At 47.4% G+C, this 16,667-nt stretch overlaps 2 protein-coding genes across 6 annotated transcripts in view; both read left to right on the top strand.

Annotated features, from left to right (window-relative positions):
• LOC120959450 (laminin subunit alpha-1) overlaps positions 1–2,132 on the top strand; it is a 76,306-nt gene extending 74,174 nt beyond the window's left edge. Inside the window, exons 20-23 of the mRNA XM_040382836.2 lie at positions 56–506; positions 581–717; positions 779–1,010; positions 1,090–2,132. Coding sequence (XP_040238770.2) covers positions 56–506; positions 581–717; positions 779–1,010; positions 1,090–1,235 — 966 coding nt within the window. The 3' untranslated portion in view covers positions 1,236–2,132. The remainder of the gene's footprint in view (positions 1–55; positions 507–580; positions 718–778; positions 1,011–1,089) is intronic.
• Positions 2,133–3,031: 899 nt separating this feature from the next.
• LOC120959454 (dual specificity tyrosine-phosphorylation-regulated kinase 2) overlaps positions 3,032–16,667 on the top strand; it is a 58,819-nt gene continuing 45,183 nt past the window's right edge. For 2 of the 5 annotated variants that reach the window (XR_007452582.1, XR_005752197.2), the window contains exons 1-2: positions 3,032–3,324; positions 4,012–4,095. Coding sequence is in view for 2 of the 5 variants with exons in the window: in XM_049608882.1 (XP_049464839.1) it covers positions 3,247–3,324; positions 4,012–4,095 (162 nt within the window). In the remaining 3 variants the exon portion in view is untranslated. The remainder of the gene's footprint in view (positions 3,325–4,011; positions 4,096–16,667) is intronic. The other 3 variants (XM_049608882.1, XR_005752198.2, XM_040382844.2) reach the window with 3 other exon arrangements.

The following is a 16,667-nucleotide window of genomic DNA, read 5'->3' as shown; positions in this document are numbered from 1 at the left end:
TCCTGGCTATGACAGTACAAATAGTGATGATGCTAAGCACAATTGTCTTCCTCAGGGAACCAAAGAGAAAGCGAAACACTTCATCATGCTGTCGCTGAAGGATGGCTTCCTCAAGCTGACCGTGCGAGGCCGCAAACGCGAACAGCTCCTACTGCCACCGAAGCTGAACGATGGCCAGTGGTACCGCGTGACGCTGAGCAGCGTGAAGAAGAAGGCCAAACTGAGCGTACAGGTCGGCAGCGGGCACTCCTCGGCGCAACTTAAACTACCAAAGAAACTGAACGCGGCCAGCACGCTGCACGTCGGTGGACTGCCGGACGAGGTGCCGATACTGCCCCGGGAGCTACAACCACGGCCGGAAGCGTTCAAGGGCTGCCTGCGGAAGTTTGTGGTGAACAATAACACGCAGGACCTGGCACGGCCCGGCCGGCATCTGCACGTGGGCCAGTGCTTCCCGCGCATCGAGCGTGGTTCCTACTTCCCCGGAGATGCGTACGCCATTTACAGTGAGTTGGTTTTTGCAGGATGGTGTAGTGCTTCCTACTTGATTGATAACCCACCCTTTGCTTTGCTTTTCAAGAACGCAACTTCAACGTAGGAAAGTTTGTGGAGATTGAGCTGGAGGTTCGGACGTCGGAAATGAACGGAATTCTCATGAGCGTAGCCGACCAGATCAATGGTTTCCCCGCACTATCGTTAGAGATCTCCAATGGAAATGTGAGTAAACCGTCCAAAGAGGTGATGGAATCGTTATTAACAACATAATCTTCGTCTCCAGATAATCCTTTCGGTGGACAATGGAGACGGCAATCCGACGCGACTGTCCACATCGCTGCCCTCCAAGTACACACTTTGCGATAACCGGTGGCACAACATCTCGGCACTGTACGAGGATCATCAGATGGCGTTGCGGGTGAACGAGTTCCCTCCTTCGTTGCTGTTGCCCCACGGAACGAACGGATTTGGACGGGTCAACACAAAGGCTCCATTGTACATTGGTGGACTTCCAGGTAAGAAATTGGGGTCAGATTGATCGTTTCATCATGAGCATTTGAATTTACGTCAATTTTCGTTCAAAATTTCGTTTAGATGCGGCTTCCAGCGGCACACTGCTGATGAGGGAAAACTTTAAGGGATGCATCCGGAACATCGTCATCCGCAACGAGCGCAAAGATTGGACGGACATGGACGATCTGCACAATGTGCTGCTGAGCGAATGTCTAGCGGTGAACTAGCGCAACCGTCCCTCGCGCACGCGCACTGTACATAGCCATTACGATTCAATACGCTTAGACGAAGGTGTTCCAACGGTATATAGGGATGTAAGTAGTTGAGAGAGAGGTAAGGATAGCGACGAGGTACTACTGTTTTTCCAGTAAGTTCCGCGATGAATCCGGATGAACGGTTAAGCCAAATATACAGTCTGAGACTCACTCGTCTGCGCAAAGACGTGTAGCAGTGACGCCTCAATACGATAAACCTGATCATCCGGATGGTGCCGATGGTTTTTGAGTAGAGTAGGATAAGGTACGTTTTGTAAGCTAGTAGATAGGTAGCCCACCTAACTTATGGACCTAATTTGTATTTATTACGCCCGAGAGTGCTGTCTCTCGTGCATAGAGTCTCTATTTATTCTCGATAGAACCAAGATTCCAAGGAAAAGCAGAACAAAACTACACTACAAACACACAAACTACACGTTCGATAAGATGCCATAAGAGAGAAATGAGGGGGGGAGATCGAGTAAAGGATACAATGTATTAGAGAAATGATAATCGAACACTGCCCTCCTCTTCGAACTGGAGGTTTAACGTTTAGAAAAGCGCGGGAAGAGAGGAGAACTTAACTCTAAGCACAACCGAACGACTAGCCGAATGTAGTAGTGATACTGCTGTCACACTTAACTAACAACACATCGTGTATCATGTAAGACGAAAACGAAACTGGTTTTTGCGAGTTGAAAAACTACGGCCCGTATGTGCACGATGGTCAGCCAGCCAATTGCATACGGGCCGCGAGCACAAACTGACCCCCGTAGATCCATAGCATCGCGGTATTACAATAAAACCGTTCTCCTAACCACCTCCTTCCTTCCAGCGGGAGGGTGAGTACGTGAATGTCTCCAACAAGCATGTGTGTGTGTGTTGCCGGTTGTTTTTCTTCTTATCCGAAGCAAAGTACGAAATGAATGAAGAAAGTGCGAACTAATGAATGGCGATTTCTGCTTCGGTGCGATTCTGCGCGAAGTAATTGGATGAGAGGAGGGGAGGGGAACGGTACAACGCCGGACTAATGGTGATGGCCTTCGTGTAACCTGTTTCGACTTAACCGTGCTCGTGCCGTTAGACAGTGGGATATGCAACTGTCTAATATTTAATTTAATATTTGTATCATAACCCTGTGCGTTACAAAATCCGATTTGTTCTAAAACGCCTAAAAGTATGCAATCGCGTAGCAACGGTTTGAAGTTTCACATTTTGCAGTTAAATTACGATAATTTGCGAACTAAAATTACTACAAAATCAAGTTTAAATCAACAATTCAACATCACACATGAATAATGCATTTCATTGTATTAAATTACAACAATGCGATACATTTTGACCATTTCCACCTGCACAACCAATGTGCTCAACTCGCCGCAACCTCAAGGGTAATAGTACCGGTTGGCGGGTGGCGGCGGATTGCAGCCATCGGAAAGCCTTCCTTATGGCACCGGTTCCATGCACGTGCATTACCTTCTTACCTCCATCGCCTCTAACTGTTCATTTTTGCGCCTAATTCCCCTGCTTCTCTCTCTCTCTCTCTCACACACACACACCGTTTCGTGTGCCCCTTAATGGCCTCGCGCGTACCTTATTGGTTCTATTTCTACCGGGCACGTTTTGCTGGCCTTAAGCCCTGTAGCACCGTACGACGCCGGGGCTGGGCTTGGTGGCGCGTTTTGGTGTGACACACGCCTTGCCTGCATACGTGATAGGGCGCGCGAGGCGACCACAGTACGCATCAGGAGCCCAATGGATCCTGGATGTCTGGAGGCTCATCTCGATACCGCGATTCGAACCGACCAGCAGTAGCGAGAGATCGAAAGTTTAATTCCCTACACTGGATTAGTGCCACTGTGTGTGTGTGTGTGCGCGTGTGGTGCATCAGAGTGTAGGAGATTCATAGTTCGGTGTCGTGATTTTGCATTGTTTACCCAATAGATGAGTGTATCTGTGTGTGGCGCGTGTGTACGGAAGCTTCATGAATCCTAAGAGCGACGACGAGGAAACGCCGGTGAGCAGATACGGGCAGGTTTGCAGCTTCCTGTTTCACCTGAAAGTGAGTAAGGTTGCGGGGTCGGCCGGTGGGGGTGGAGGGGACGTCAGTTACAACAAGCCAGAAACGCCACTGTTTCAATAACACAGCACGCAATCAATCGATGTAAACAACGAATGTGTGATGTCACGGTTCGTGATGCTGAGCGAAACGTGATGTTTGTGCGGCGTGCATATCTGCCCATTTCGAGTGATCCCGCTGCCCGTCCTGTCTAATAATCCAAGGCTCTCGAGGATGAGATCGCCGCACAAGGTGATCGTTAGGTACTGCTGTTAGGGAAGGGCACTTCCTCATGGTGACGAGTGCCGCTGTACAGAGATAGCGAGAGAGAGAGAGATATGTCATTAGAGTGATGTGTTTATTGCCAAACCGGTGATCACAGTAGCCAGGAATGGTAGTGGTGCTGTTTGTTTGCGCACCACGACGATGTTGGCCGCAACGGTATCGATCCAGGCCTGCTGAGAATAGCGATGTTTGGCGCTAAGACGCTTGACACGTGCTGGCGTGCTTCAGTGGGAAAGGAAGCTATTTCTAGAGTGTAAACAAAGAGCGAAATAGACACAATCACATTTCAATAATATATCGCTCTTGATCTTGTTGTTGTTATTGGCATTTAAATATGAAGAATTGCAATTAAAATCTTCAATTACCGATTCCTTGACTGCTTTTCATCTCCATCTCCCATTCCAGGTATTGATGGGATACGCCGTCTACAACTACTTCTCGCAACACTTTGTGACCGTGTTCTTGCGCCGTCTCTTCTGCCCAGTAGTGGTAAGTCCTTAAACTTCAAATGACCACACGGTCAGCAACTCTCAGCCTTTGTTGCCGACTTTCGCACACACACAATATCGTCCTTGTCCGGGCAGCTTTCCCGCGGGGACGGTTTATCGCGTAGGTGAGACACAACCGGCAAATCGAAATTGACCTGCCCAACCTGCCACGCACGCATCGCAACCGATCGAAGAAAGATGATTTATTCTGACATTGGCGGCCAGCGCAAGCGAACCGTAAACCGTGGCCTTCGGTGAGGCCGCACCGCGCGCGGTGCGCTTCATTCTCTCACTCCCTGTCCACTGAGTGCCTGGTTCGGTAGGTGGGTGGGTAGATAGTGAACAGCGTGCTTTGTCACACTCTGGGTTCGATTTCTGCTCGAGTCCCCCTCGAGTCAAGTCATTCCTGGTTCCGGCAGTGTACTTTCTTCCCACCCGCAACCTGACTCCAAAGCGAACAACCCTCGCCAAGGACCTGTGGGGGGGGGGGGGGGGGGGGTGGAAAACTTGTCTCGCTCTTTCACAAACCAAAAGGCCGCCCTGCTCGTTCAAGGCATTACACAAGTTTCCCCATTCACAAATCAAAACTTTTCAACCCATTTCAGTGCTCGGGCAGCGCTGAAATGCTTGGTTGCGAAATGCCGCTGCAAAAATAGCAACCAACCAACAGCAAAAGCTCCTTCTTCTAACCCTTTAGGGAGTACAAGGCAACTACAAAAAAGTGGTGCAATATTCTGACAACGAAAAGAAAGAGCTGCTAATGATCAGGAAATGAGCTGAAAGCGATTCCATTGTATTTGTGTCTCGCCGCGCCGTGTTCTGTTCCACAGTCAATTGTGCTTAATGTGGGGGAAAAAGTATGCAAATGATTATTTATTGCACGCGGGTTCTTCACGCTGATAGAGATGTCAGGTCGAGATCCATCCGTGCCCATATTGGATTGAAAGTGGAATAAATTAACGAGTCGTAGCAAAAAAAATACGCATTTTACACTCCTTTATCCGCCTGTTTACAACTTGTGCAAATAAAGACGTGACAACGGGAGAAATTAATTTTTCATATCCCAACACTTCAAATTAGCAAAATGGTTTGGATTTGTTAAAAGATCGAGGCCTTTGCTCTCCAAAGGTTACAGCAGCAACACAAAAATGTCAATGAAACCGCCGATGTTGTTTGTCCGCGAATAATTCCGAACCGCCCTCTCGGAACAGAACCAAAACAGCATTTGGCCAAAAAGTTTGTCATTAAAAAAAGTTAGCCATCGTTTAGCTTCGCGGTTTAATGTTTTACTTTGAAAAGGTTGTCGTTCTTCCCCAAAACAGGGCCGAAAACACGGATCGAAGAACCTCACCGTAAGCCCGAGCCATCATTCTTCGGACAATAACAACGCAGCACGGTACAAACTTCATGTTTTGAGTTGACGGTTTTGTATCTATTTTTGTGTGAGCTGTGAGTGGAAAAGGAAATGGAGAGGAATGGAAAGTAGTTAATTTGTTTACAACATTATTGATTACACGGACGCTACACTACTCCACTGATTAGGCTTCGGGAGGACAACAAAAGGGGTTTCAGTCGGGTTGGCTCACCCGCACACGAGATTCAAAACCGATTTAATTGACCAACCGCGCCAAGTTCTTTGATGTACCTGGGGGCATTTAGCAAATCAAACAAGCCAGCAAACCACTTTCTTTTCCAAACACACGATCCTGACCATTGCCAACTTGCTCTCCAAAATCAACACACTGCCCTTTTTGCTTACCGTACCGGGCGGCCTCTCCCCGGGCATCATCAAACGCGCACCGCGCACGTGGAAGCACCCCCCCCCCACTCTATGCAATTAATCTGCCTTTTACGCTAATTAATCACATCTGCTTTTCTGCCGTGGCCATATTGAGTTGCGATTGGAGCTCTTCACCAACCCGTCCGGAACACCAAGCGGATGCTCTCTTCCGCATCGTTCCGGAGCGACTTCCGAATGAGCGGGGCTGATCGCGATCGCGATCGAGATCGAAAGCAGAGAAGATGCGTCTAGTAGGCGCTGATTTTCGAACGCAAAACTTTCGATTTCACGATCACAACAAACTCGTTATCGATCGATCGATCGCTGGGATTGGAGCAAGTTGTTGTTGTTGATTGCTAGCGCGATGCGTCTCTATGGCAACGAACAGATTACTTTCGTTGCGGAAACTCATTTTGTGGTTTAAATCTCTTATGTAGAGTAGTTTTAATTCAATAATGGGGCCCTTCACGATTCTAGTCAGTTTTTTGTATGGAGTTTGACAGTTGGAGCCTGAAATCATGTAAACATTCCATTCAAAACCACACAAAAAACTAGCCTGCAATTTTCAGTCTAGATTATTCTAGCATCAAAGCTAGAATTAGATTCGAGTACCTGCTCGAAAACACGGTGTTGTTTACATTTACCCCAAGGTGCATTAAAGAGATCACGTGGTGGAATCTAGAATAAAAGTGTATGTAGTTCAGGTGGTCTCATAGCATGTTTTTTGAAACCAAATTCGAATGTCACTTATTAACAGAATGGGTGAAAACTTTTGTTCAAACAAGCTTTCTTGAGACTTGACGAATACTCAAAACACTCTTAAAATCTTCATTCAGAAGCAGAAGCGATAAAAATCAGCCTTCTAAATTCATACACCTTGGGATAAGTCCACCTGTATATTATACCCACTTAGATAGCTGCTCGAAAACTGATATACAATGCAAACAGCTGACAGGCTGAAGTTTCAGCCTACGAACTTACAACGGAAAGGGCCCCAATATTAGTTCTTAAATCCAATTCAGTCGATTTTTTGAATGGGATACAACCATCCCATCTCAGAATACATTAAAACAAACGTTCTTGATCGTGTATCATCAACATGCCCCAGACAATAATGCAATAACTCGTGTAATGAACTGATCAGAACGGTAAAAAGATTCCATCGGCCATATAAAAATGACTTTAAAAAGCATGTCTCACCGTTCGTAACACTTCCTTCACTCCTTCTATGGATCAGGTTCAGGTCCAGGTCACCGTTCACCGATTTGGTACGCGAGACAATAATAAACAACCGACTACCGATCGAAGTTAGACACACACACACATCCTTGTCGGGTCGGGATTATCCTCTCCAAGGGTCGCATCTTGTCGATGAAGCACCATCCCCCACACACCCAGTAGCACCCAGCAGCGCAGGTCGATTAATCAACCGATCGGCTGTTGCAGAAGATAGTTCACCCTAACCCTCGGCCACTCCAAATCGGGGGAACAGATTCGATCGAGCGTCGCGACTCCTTGTGCGCGTGAAAAATGCGTCTCAGCAGCAGCAGCAGCTTGCTCGATCGTCGTCCAAAACAAGCCGTCATCCTTCGATCACGCTTCAGTTCTCGGTGCGCTCAGTCTGTCTGTGACTTCCGCAATGCTCCTCACTTGGCTGGCCTTCACATTGACAATGTTGACCGCCGGCAGCTCGTTTTATGACCGCTGACGAAGCACCGAAGATCGTGCACGGAAACGTGCAGTGGTTGGCAGTCTCCCCTAAAGTGGAGAAAATAGGGGGATAAAGAACACAAACACACACGCTTCCCACTCGTTTGCTGTGATTGTTCTGTGTGTGTCACCCAAATGAAAAACGTTTCTGAACACGCCAAGGAGAGACACTTGCGGGGCCTTTCGCTTTTCGTACGGCTTCCCAAAATGCCACACTGTCCAGAAACACGCGACCACAAATGCGGTTCCCTCTCTTCCCCCGGCACACAGTTGTGCCACGCTCGGATGACCAACTTCTCGTATCCTTTCCGCGTGGTCAACACAAACCGAGCACTTCCCTTTTGGATGGCCTCATTTTCGTTTGTTCTAATTTGATTATCGATGTCGTTTGTCGCCCCTCCGTTGCTGGTGCAAACCCGTACCGATGTCGGATGTTTGGGAACGTTTTCGTTTCGTGACGGTGATTTGTATGTAGGCTCTACGAGAGCCCTGGAGGAAAGTACATGTGCACACAGTGGAGTTACACGGCCAGAAACGTGAACAAAATGTGCACACGTTGGTCGGAAATGGAGCTAAATGGGACACACAAACACACAGGAAGTAGATTAGTCCTTAGGAAGTGATGTGGTTGGGGACTTTTGAAACAAATGGACTGCATCTCTACTGCAACACAGACAAAAAGGACAATTAAAACAGAAAAAAACAGTGGAATTGAACAATCAGTTACTGCTGCTCATACAACACAATGACAACGATTATATCGGACAATTGCTTGTCCGTCTCTCCATTGCATTCGTGAGCCATTGTCCATTGAGGCCCTTTTCCGTGTTGTTCTGCATGTGTACGACACGGATCAAGCGTCACCATCGCCAGGAGGCCAGCAAGCGCTAAAAGCTTAGCAGTTTATCCTGTTTAGCGACAATGAAGTCGTCGTCGCATTTCCCCAGCCCGAAAACGAGCGCCTCATTACGCAAAACTCCAACGAACGAGCACGTTATGGTGCAGCTGACCATGTCCCATCACCCTCCTCTGTCCCCATGCATTAGCCGGTGCGCTCTGTGTGGCTTTCGTTTTGATTTGTGTGGACGTTCCTGCAAATGTGCCACGTGAAAAGGTGCACACACTCAGAAAATTCGTCCGTTCCGGAAATAGTTTTCGCTGTCATTGTTTTTTTGTGTTTTTTCTCCCGCCTGTTCCAACAACAGCCGGTGCCCACGCACATGGCCGCAAGGAGCCGTGCCGAGACGATTGTGGAGAGATTTACTTCATGCTCGAATGACACGTGCAGGTGCCAAATGGGGGCTGTAGGACGGTGTTACTTCCGAGTTTTCGGGGTGGACAGCCAGCTAATTCTACGCACATGTTTGCGTACGTTGTACGTTCGTGTTGTCGTTTGTTTACTGCATTTTGGGGCTTTTCGGTTTCGGTTGTTAACCCTCAACTGCAAACTTCTCTCCAAACTCTTCTGTAACGAACATACGACACAGCGGAAACATGTTTCTTCACCTTTTTGGCATCGAAAAAAAAAAACAAAAACAAGCGAACAGTTCTTTCGATTTAAGCTTACAGTGCAGAAGTAAGTTAAAGTTTGTGGGTGGGTGGGCGAGGGGTGAAATCGAATGTAAACTAAAAGCAATAAACACTCACTCCAATCGGGTTTCGTTTGTGGTACCATTTATGGGGCTGAGTGTAACGTTGGGAGAGTGCAGTTGACACGACTAGCCTACCGAACGACCGAAACGACTACCAAACTATTCAACCTTGTTCCCACTGGAAAAGGGCAGCAATAAGGTATTTAACTTGCCCTTACTTCAGTACAGAAAATTAAATAAATATTCCTTGCATTTTGCTAACATTTTTAATTCATAAATTTGAATGTCTTCGAAGAGTATTTGCTCTAAGTGATACGAACAAACAACCTTGCGACTTTGATTTGTCGCATCTATCTGAAAGTGTAACGTCACGCTTAAGGTACACATCCACGATAGCAAAATGAAAATGAGAAATCAATTGGAAATTCTGTTGGTATTCCAGTTAGATTTAGTTCATTATTTAATGTTTATTGTATGTAATTTTTTGTTTTGGAAAATATTTCGCTTTACTACAAACCTTTAGTAATAGCTAAAGTTGCTCATGCTGAGCTCAATTTATACAAGTATGTATCTCAGTAATAGGGAAATTATCGTACTTTTTAGCAACTTAATAATTCTGATTCCGTTTTAAAATTATTCAATCACATGCAAAACCATTGAATTGAAGGGTAGCGCACTTAAAACCAAGGAAGATACAGTAATTATGCTTCTTTTCAGTTCTTAATAGCTATTAAACATCATACAGATACAAGAAATCAAAATGACAGCTGTCATATATGTGAAATTCAACCCTCAATGCACCATAAATGCATTTTATGCTATGTTGCGCATAATATAAGCAAACGCGTTCCAAGCGTGATTCATGTTGCGTATGCTCCTTCGCTCGGCGGATTTCTCACACACCCAAACTCTTCTCTCGCTCTCTCGCTCTGGTACCAATCATTCTCTTTGTTTGGTTTCTTCCGCTCTAATGCCATTGCTTCAACCGTTGTATTGCACGTCCGCGGAGCTGCATGCAGGGTGGTGCGCAGCACACGGAAAGGGGCCATGCGGGGATCAATGTTTTCCTATCTCCGAACATAAAGAACACTGTAGAAAAAAAGAAAAAAACGCTCACCCTTCAGCACTCTCATGCTCACAAAACTCGCACCGTTGGCGTGCTCTCTTCGTCTGTTTCTCTGTTTCTGTTCCACCCCTAACTGCCGTACGGTCATGCTGCTCTCTCTTTCAACCCCTTCCTACTCCTCGCAACATAACAACGTAACTTCACGCACGCATTCAACTCTCGCTATCTCTCTCTCGCGCTGTCTAACATCGCTCTCCCGCTCACGGATCCCGACACAGCGCGTGTTTGGGGCTTGGAGCTACGCCTGCTGCGATACAACCGCTCAGAAGTGAAACAAGTGCGGTACGGTTCGGATTTTCCCTGGTCGTCGTCTTCTTCGTGGTCGTCTGCGTTGCCAATACGCCCTCGGCGCCAAGTTTCGACCAACTCGGAGTATCCCTTCCGGTGCAAAAGCGAACAGAACAGATAGCCCGTGCTAGTTGTGCATTTTTGCAGCCTGCAGGAAAGCTGAATAAAACGGAAGCCCCTTTAAGAAAAGTACAGCTCGTTGCGCGTAATACAGGAAGGAAGTAGTTTTGCCAGGAAACCAACCCCCCAAAGGCGCGCGTGCGAGCAAACAGTCTTCATCCCAGGAAGAAGAGGCTGCGACTGTCTTATTCGTAGCAGCAGATTCTAGCTAGCAAAAACGACGGGCATTCTTCGGCTTTGGTCACTACAGAACCAACTGCAACCGATTCCATCGGGTCCACCCTCCATAACATAACAGTGTAACAGAAGTGTGTGTGTGTGTACTAACAGTGTGAGTGTGTTGGAAAAGGCAGCAAAGCATAATTTTCTGCAGGGCCATAGAGCACACAATCTTTCCCCATCCCAGATTACGGGGGAAACAGAAAGATATCCCAAGTAAAAAGTGCGCATTTCTGGTGCATCAGTAAAAGTGTGAGGGCCACCCCCTTGGAGCGGTAGTTGTGTTGGGGCATCAAAGTCCCTTGTCCCTGCGAAAGGCAATCAAAGGAGGCGAAAGGAAGTCAGGGCGCGCGCAATTCGCGTGCAATCTTCACGTCTTGAGGAGCAAAGCAGTGCATACCAGTGTGTGTGTTTGTGTGGGTCTGTATGTGTACGGGTACGGGTGTGTATGAGCGCGCAGAGCGAGTAGAGTAGCAGGGCTTGTGTGTGCAGCATACAAATCAAAGAACACATTGCAGCAGAGCTCACATTCTGCACCGTATCGTCACCACCCCGAGCGCCCCCCCGATTACGCTCTTAGTTCGATGCAATAGAGGAGAGTGTGTGTGTGAGTGGGAAAGAAACTTAAAAGCGAGCAAGAACAAGAAAACAAAGCCACCGTCGCACGAGGCGAACACCGTCGAGAAGGAGGCCTATTCAAAGCAGACGTTCTGACGCTCCCTTTGTGCGAAGACGAACGTTTGAAGAACGTGCAAAGGTAAGCATAAGACACGCGCTATGAACGGTGGAAAATGTTATTCCCTTTTGCAGCATCCAACGTTTGGGAAGTGATGGTAATGATGGTCGCAGTAGTTCTTGGGGTTGTGAAATTGTGTCGTGTGTGTCCTTCTCTCTGAACGTCTCTGTGTCTTCTTAAGCTTAGAAAATGGAAAGCAAAAGTGAACGGACAGTTTGGTTCTATCCATCTAATACCACATGCTAACCTAAACACCAGCTGCTACACACACACAATCACTCGCAGCGAGGTGTCCGCCCGACGTCACAGCATCCCGTGGGGCCGTTTCGGGAACAGTTACAACCACACACACACACACGCAAAGGACTGACACTCATACAAACACCCCGAACGCATAAAGGGGGTACAGCAGATGAAACAAGGAACAGCATAGAATCTGCTCCCCCCAACACTTACACACAGCATCAAACTCTCGCACTCACACAAGGATCGCTCGACGCGTTGCGTTGGTAGTGGTGTGATGCTGTGCGCTGGGATGAAAACAAAAAGCATAAAGAACGCGCTGCCTCTGCCCAATGGTACGGTTCGCTTTTCCGTAGGCTTTTCCAGCTTTTCCACGAACGTGACGGCAACCCATCCTTGGTGCTTTGGTCTTTGGGTGAGCTTGTGCGTGTGTGTGTGTTGGTGTGTGACTGTTGTGTTGTGCAGGATGGGATGGGGGGAAACTCCAACCACCTCACAGCATCCTTTGTTGAGCTTGTTCATGTTCTACGTCGTTCCGGAAGGGGGGAGGGGGGAATGGTTTGGTTTTTGGAAGAGGAGACAGAAATCCGGGTAGATGGAACTCCGTTTTGTCGACCATCTTGTTTTTGCTGGATCAGCCAAAATGGGAATGTTTTCTCTTGTGTTTTAATCGTGTGTTTGTGTGAGCCTGCTAACGCCTATTTGGTATGCAATCAGGAAAAATCGATGGCAATAATATTGGAACGAAGTTAGCGCAAACATTCCTACAAAACTTACCAAAGTTGTACCATAGCAAAGCCGAGCGATTTTCACTGAACCGAGACCGTGTTTTAGTTGGCAGACAGACAACATTTTATCGCTAAAAGCACAAGACGGTACAGAACGAACCATTTCCGGCAGGTTCCAGACGATATAATAGTCACACATGGGCAGAGGTCAATAGTGGTGCTATAATTTTTAATGCCAGTTGTTGAAAATCTCAAACTCAACTTGTTTATTAAAACCATTAATGCTTGAATGAATAATGAATAACGTTGTCATGAAAATTCCAAGGCTACATCAACATGCTTCGATGCGTTTTTACATGACCCTTTTCGAGGCATTCGGTCTATTGAGAGGTTAATAAAATCCATTTACAAAACTTCCTCCCAATTGTACTTTAATCATCTACACAAACGAAGAAGGGGGTTGAATGATTCTACCGCAAGACTTTAACTATTCAAGTGCGTTCGAGTCCCTCCATCAGCCCAAAGTTCTTCCTTCTCGCCTTACAACCGTGATGCACACACCACCGTGAACGTTTCATTTCATAATTGATTGATTTCGTCGAATGCCGTCCCCCCCGAAAAAAACCGCATCGATTCGACGGCTCTGCTCCCTTTTCCCGGCCCTTACACGGTGAATTGACTCTCCGCCAGCTCTCTGCCCACTGCCCCGGGGCGTGATTGATAACGATTTCAGTAACTGGAACCATTTATATCCATATTCCCAACCCCCCCCCCCCCCCCGTCTGTGTGTGAACCTTTACGTGGAGACGTACGAGACGACAACCGATCAACCGTGAAGCCCTCAACCCCCTCTATATGTCTACCTTTTCCCTTCTGTCTAATGCCCTCCCCAAAAAGGGAGACGAATAAATGTTCTACTCTAATCGCTGGTACAATTCATCAAAGCGTCAGTTTTGGGGCTGTAGTTTTTCGGAGGAAAACTTTCACCCTCTGGTGGACCCAAGCGGTCCCGGCGTTGCGGTCTAAACAGTCGTAAACTAGCATTCTTCATATCGGGCTTTCGGGGATTCGGTACGCATGCGGTCTTGGCGATGAGACAGCCGGTCGTTGCATGTCGTTGGAAAATGTGCTTCTGTTCTGGTGTGGTGCTGGTGTGCGGTTCACTGTTTGGGGTGTTTTGGACGAAGCAAGAGCCACAAACTAATTGCCCCAATAATGCTACCGTAGTGGAAGAGCCGGCAAAATGCTGTAAATTACAAACAAACCCGCGACAAATGACGGAAGTGAGGTGAGCGAAGAAAAAACCTCACATGCATTAACAAAAACCTTAAAAAAACTCCCAGAATGTGATGCGTGTGTGTGCCTGTGGCAATTGTAATGAATACAATAAAATTTTGTATCTATTTCCCCTTTTCCATTCCCCCTTTTACTAGCCGCGCAGAGTTGGAGTGAAAGCGTTGGAAATTCTAACCGGAAGTCACCCGGCCTGTTACTGCTGCAGTGACAAAAACAAGCGCGAGATTGTGTATGTGCCCGTGTGCTGTGTACAACCGTTTATGGTTTACACGTGTGTCGCGGGAAAGGGGGTTGCAATGGTAATGTTTGGCCACCCAGCCAGCACGCCAAACAACGGGGCAACGGCACAAACACGAGGGCAACGAATACATACGCGCCGAGGGAAGGCTCAACGCGCGGCGATAAACCAACCACGCTAAACAAAAACATTCTCCTGACCCGGAAAAGCGTACCGGGAAGCGAGACTCTTTTGGGTGGAGGGCACCGGGGCTTGTCGATACTGAAGTTCGGGCTCACTACCACAACTGTCGCGGGGATTGTTTGGTGATCAATTAGTTGTCTAACTATCTTGTTATACAATTTACTCGATGGCTTTTTCCACCGTTTGTGCCTAGAGCGCAGACCGACCGCATCGGGTTTTGGGTGTATTTGTGTATTTTTGTTTTTTTGTTTTCCATGAGGGGGGGATTGGGAGGGCCTAAACCCACAACCACAAAATGCTTCGCAACGTAATACGCGATTGCATGCTACCAGGGAGCGCACAAGCGCTTAAAAGACGATGCCGCCCGTGTAATCGGACTCGGAGCTTCCGGGGCAAACACGGGATGGGTGGTTTGTTCCGCAGCAAAGGTTTCCCCAATGGTTTTCCTTTCGCTGTGCTGTGCCTGCTCCGTGCACACCGAGGGATGAGTATTCGATTGTGGTTCCCATAAATTATAACCAATTACTAATGCAATTCCAGCGCGTTTGAATGGAGACCCAAACCGGTGTGGAAAAGCGGAAGAAAAGGGGAAAAAGTTCAACCCCCCCCCCCCTGCAGGGACCTCCCCGACGATGTCATTTAGTTATAACCCTGCGATAAGAATCTGACTGCCGTGGAAAAGTTTGTCAATCGGTTCTCAGTAGATGGGTTGGGTGGTGGGGGAGGACAGTTTTGTCTTTCCTTCCGAATGCGACGGCAAATGCTTGGTGATGGCCATCGACAATGTTTGTTATGCCGCATGTGTGTTGTTTACAGTTTTCGCTGTTTGTTACTCGCAAAGCGAATGAGGAAACGGCGGCAATTGTGCTGCAGTAACAACAAAATGAAGAGTTTGTTTAAAAAGAAAACTCTCAAACCCAAAGTGAGACAAAGATCAAGCAAAAGCTTTGGGGAAAATTGGTACATGGAGCTTCAATTGCTACACTAATAAATCAATCAATCTCTGTACCAACATGTAATAAATACAATCGACGATATGAAGTAAAAGCCACACAGGATGGGGCAAAGTTATTGGAGCAGAGTCACTGGTTTTGCTTCACGATCTTACGCCATCATCGACACCGCATCGTGTTGCACTCCGTTTAATTTCTGTTATCAAATGGAGCAAGGTCTCCGAGCGACAAAGGCGACAACACGGGTCCGTCCAAGCAACCGCAACCGCAGCGCCTAAACTATCGTGTGACGCAATGGAAAGTGTTTTGCCACACTTCCCTCTTCTCAGCCTCTTTCCTCCAAAAACAAAACAAAACAAAAAACAGCGCGATAAGAAACTGTATGCACTGCCCACTGATAGTTTACCTTTTGCCGCTGCACATTGCCACTTACTTCACGCCTTGCAACAGGCGCCGACGCCACCGATTTGATCGATTGTTGCACAATTCCTCCTAGGTGTGCTGGACGGGGAAAAATATGGGTTTTCCTCGGCTGTGGGGCTGTGGAAACTGTACGGACCGCCCCAATATAAAGTGGTTGGCTTGAACATTATGAAGCAAGACAAATAGACGAAGAAAATCAAACAACAGTGCACGGCGCACGGCGGAAGCAAAACGCACCAGAAAACAACGCCGCGGAAGCGGAGTGGCGGAAAATGGAGTTGCGGTGGTTTCATGGGCAAAATGAAAATTGTTAAAATTACAAATCAAATAACAGCATTTTTTTGGGTCGTTGTTGGGGCTTGTTGTTGAGTTTGGTGGAGGAATATAGGAGGCAAAATGGTTTTATGTAACTAACGCCATCGACATCGACGCGCACAGTTCAAACGCAATGAACTTATAATTTGGCTGTATATGGACCCGCGGCCTATCAGGCACGCCCGTGTTTTCCTGGGCTGAATTTCTCCACCCCCCCCCCCCCCAACCCCCTTTCCCACCCTCATCAGTGAAAGAGAAATTCATCCCCGATGGGTATAGGTGTACAACATCGCCGTCACTAACGCTCGCTAATATCGCTGTAAATGAGCAGTTTAATGCAGTCAGCGGTGTGGAACTGCATTTACCGGATGCGTTTGAGAGGTCCGGTGCCACTCCCATCCCCCTCCCTGTTTTGGACAATTTCACCCCTTTTTCCAAGCAACGGGTTTTTCGGTTCCTTATCGCGACGAGCGTAGAGCATCCCTCCGGACGGGAAAATAATGTACACAAAATGCTGCACACATACAATCGCATTGGACACCGATGCCGTGTTGCGTATGGCATATCGAATTATAAACCCCTTTTTTAGTTACATCTATTTGAATGTACTCTTTTTTCACCCC

The sequence above is a fragment of the Anopheles coluzzii genome, chromosome 3, assembly GCF_943734685.1.
Source record: "Anopheles coluzzii chromosome 3, AcolN3, whole genome shotgun sequence".
NCBI classification, from domain to species: domain Eukaryota; kingdom Metazoa; phylum Arthropoda; class Insecta; order Diptera; family Culicidae; genus Anopheles; species Anopheles coluzzii.
The sequence above is the reverse complement of the archived record's forward strand: the minus strand, read 5'-3'. Positions and strand labels throughout refer to the sequence as shown.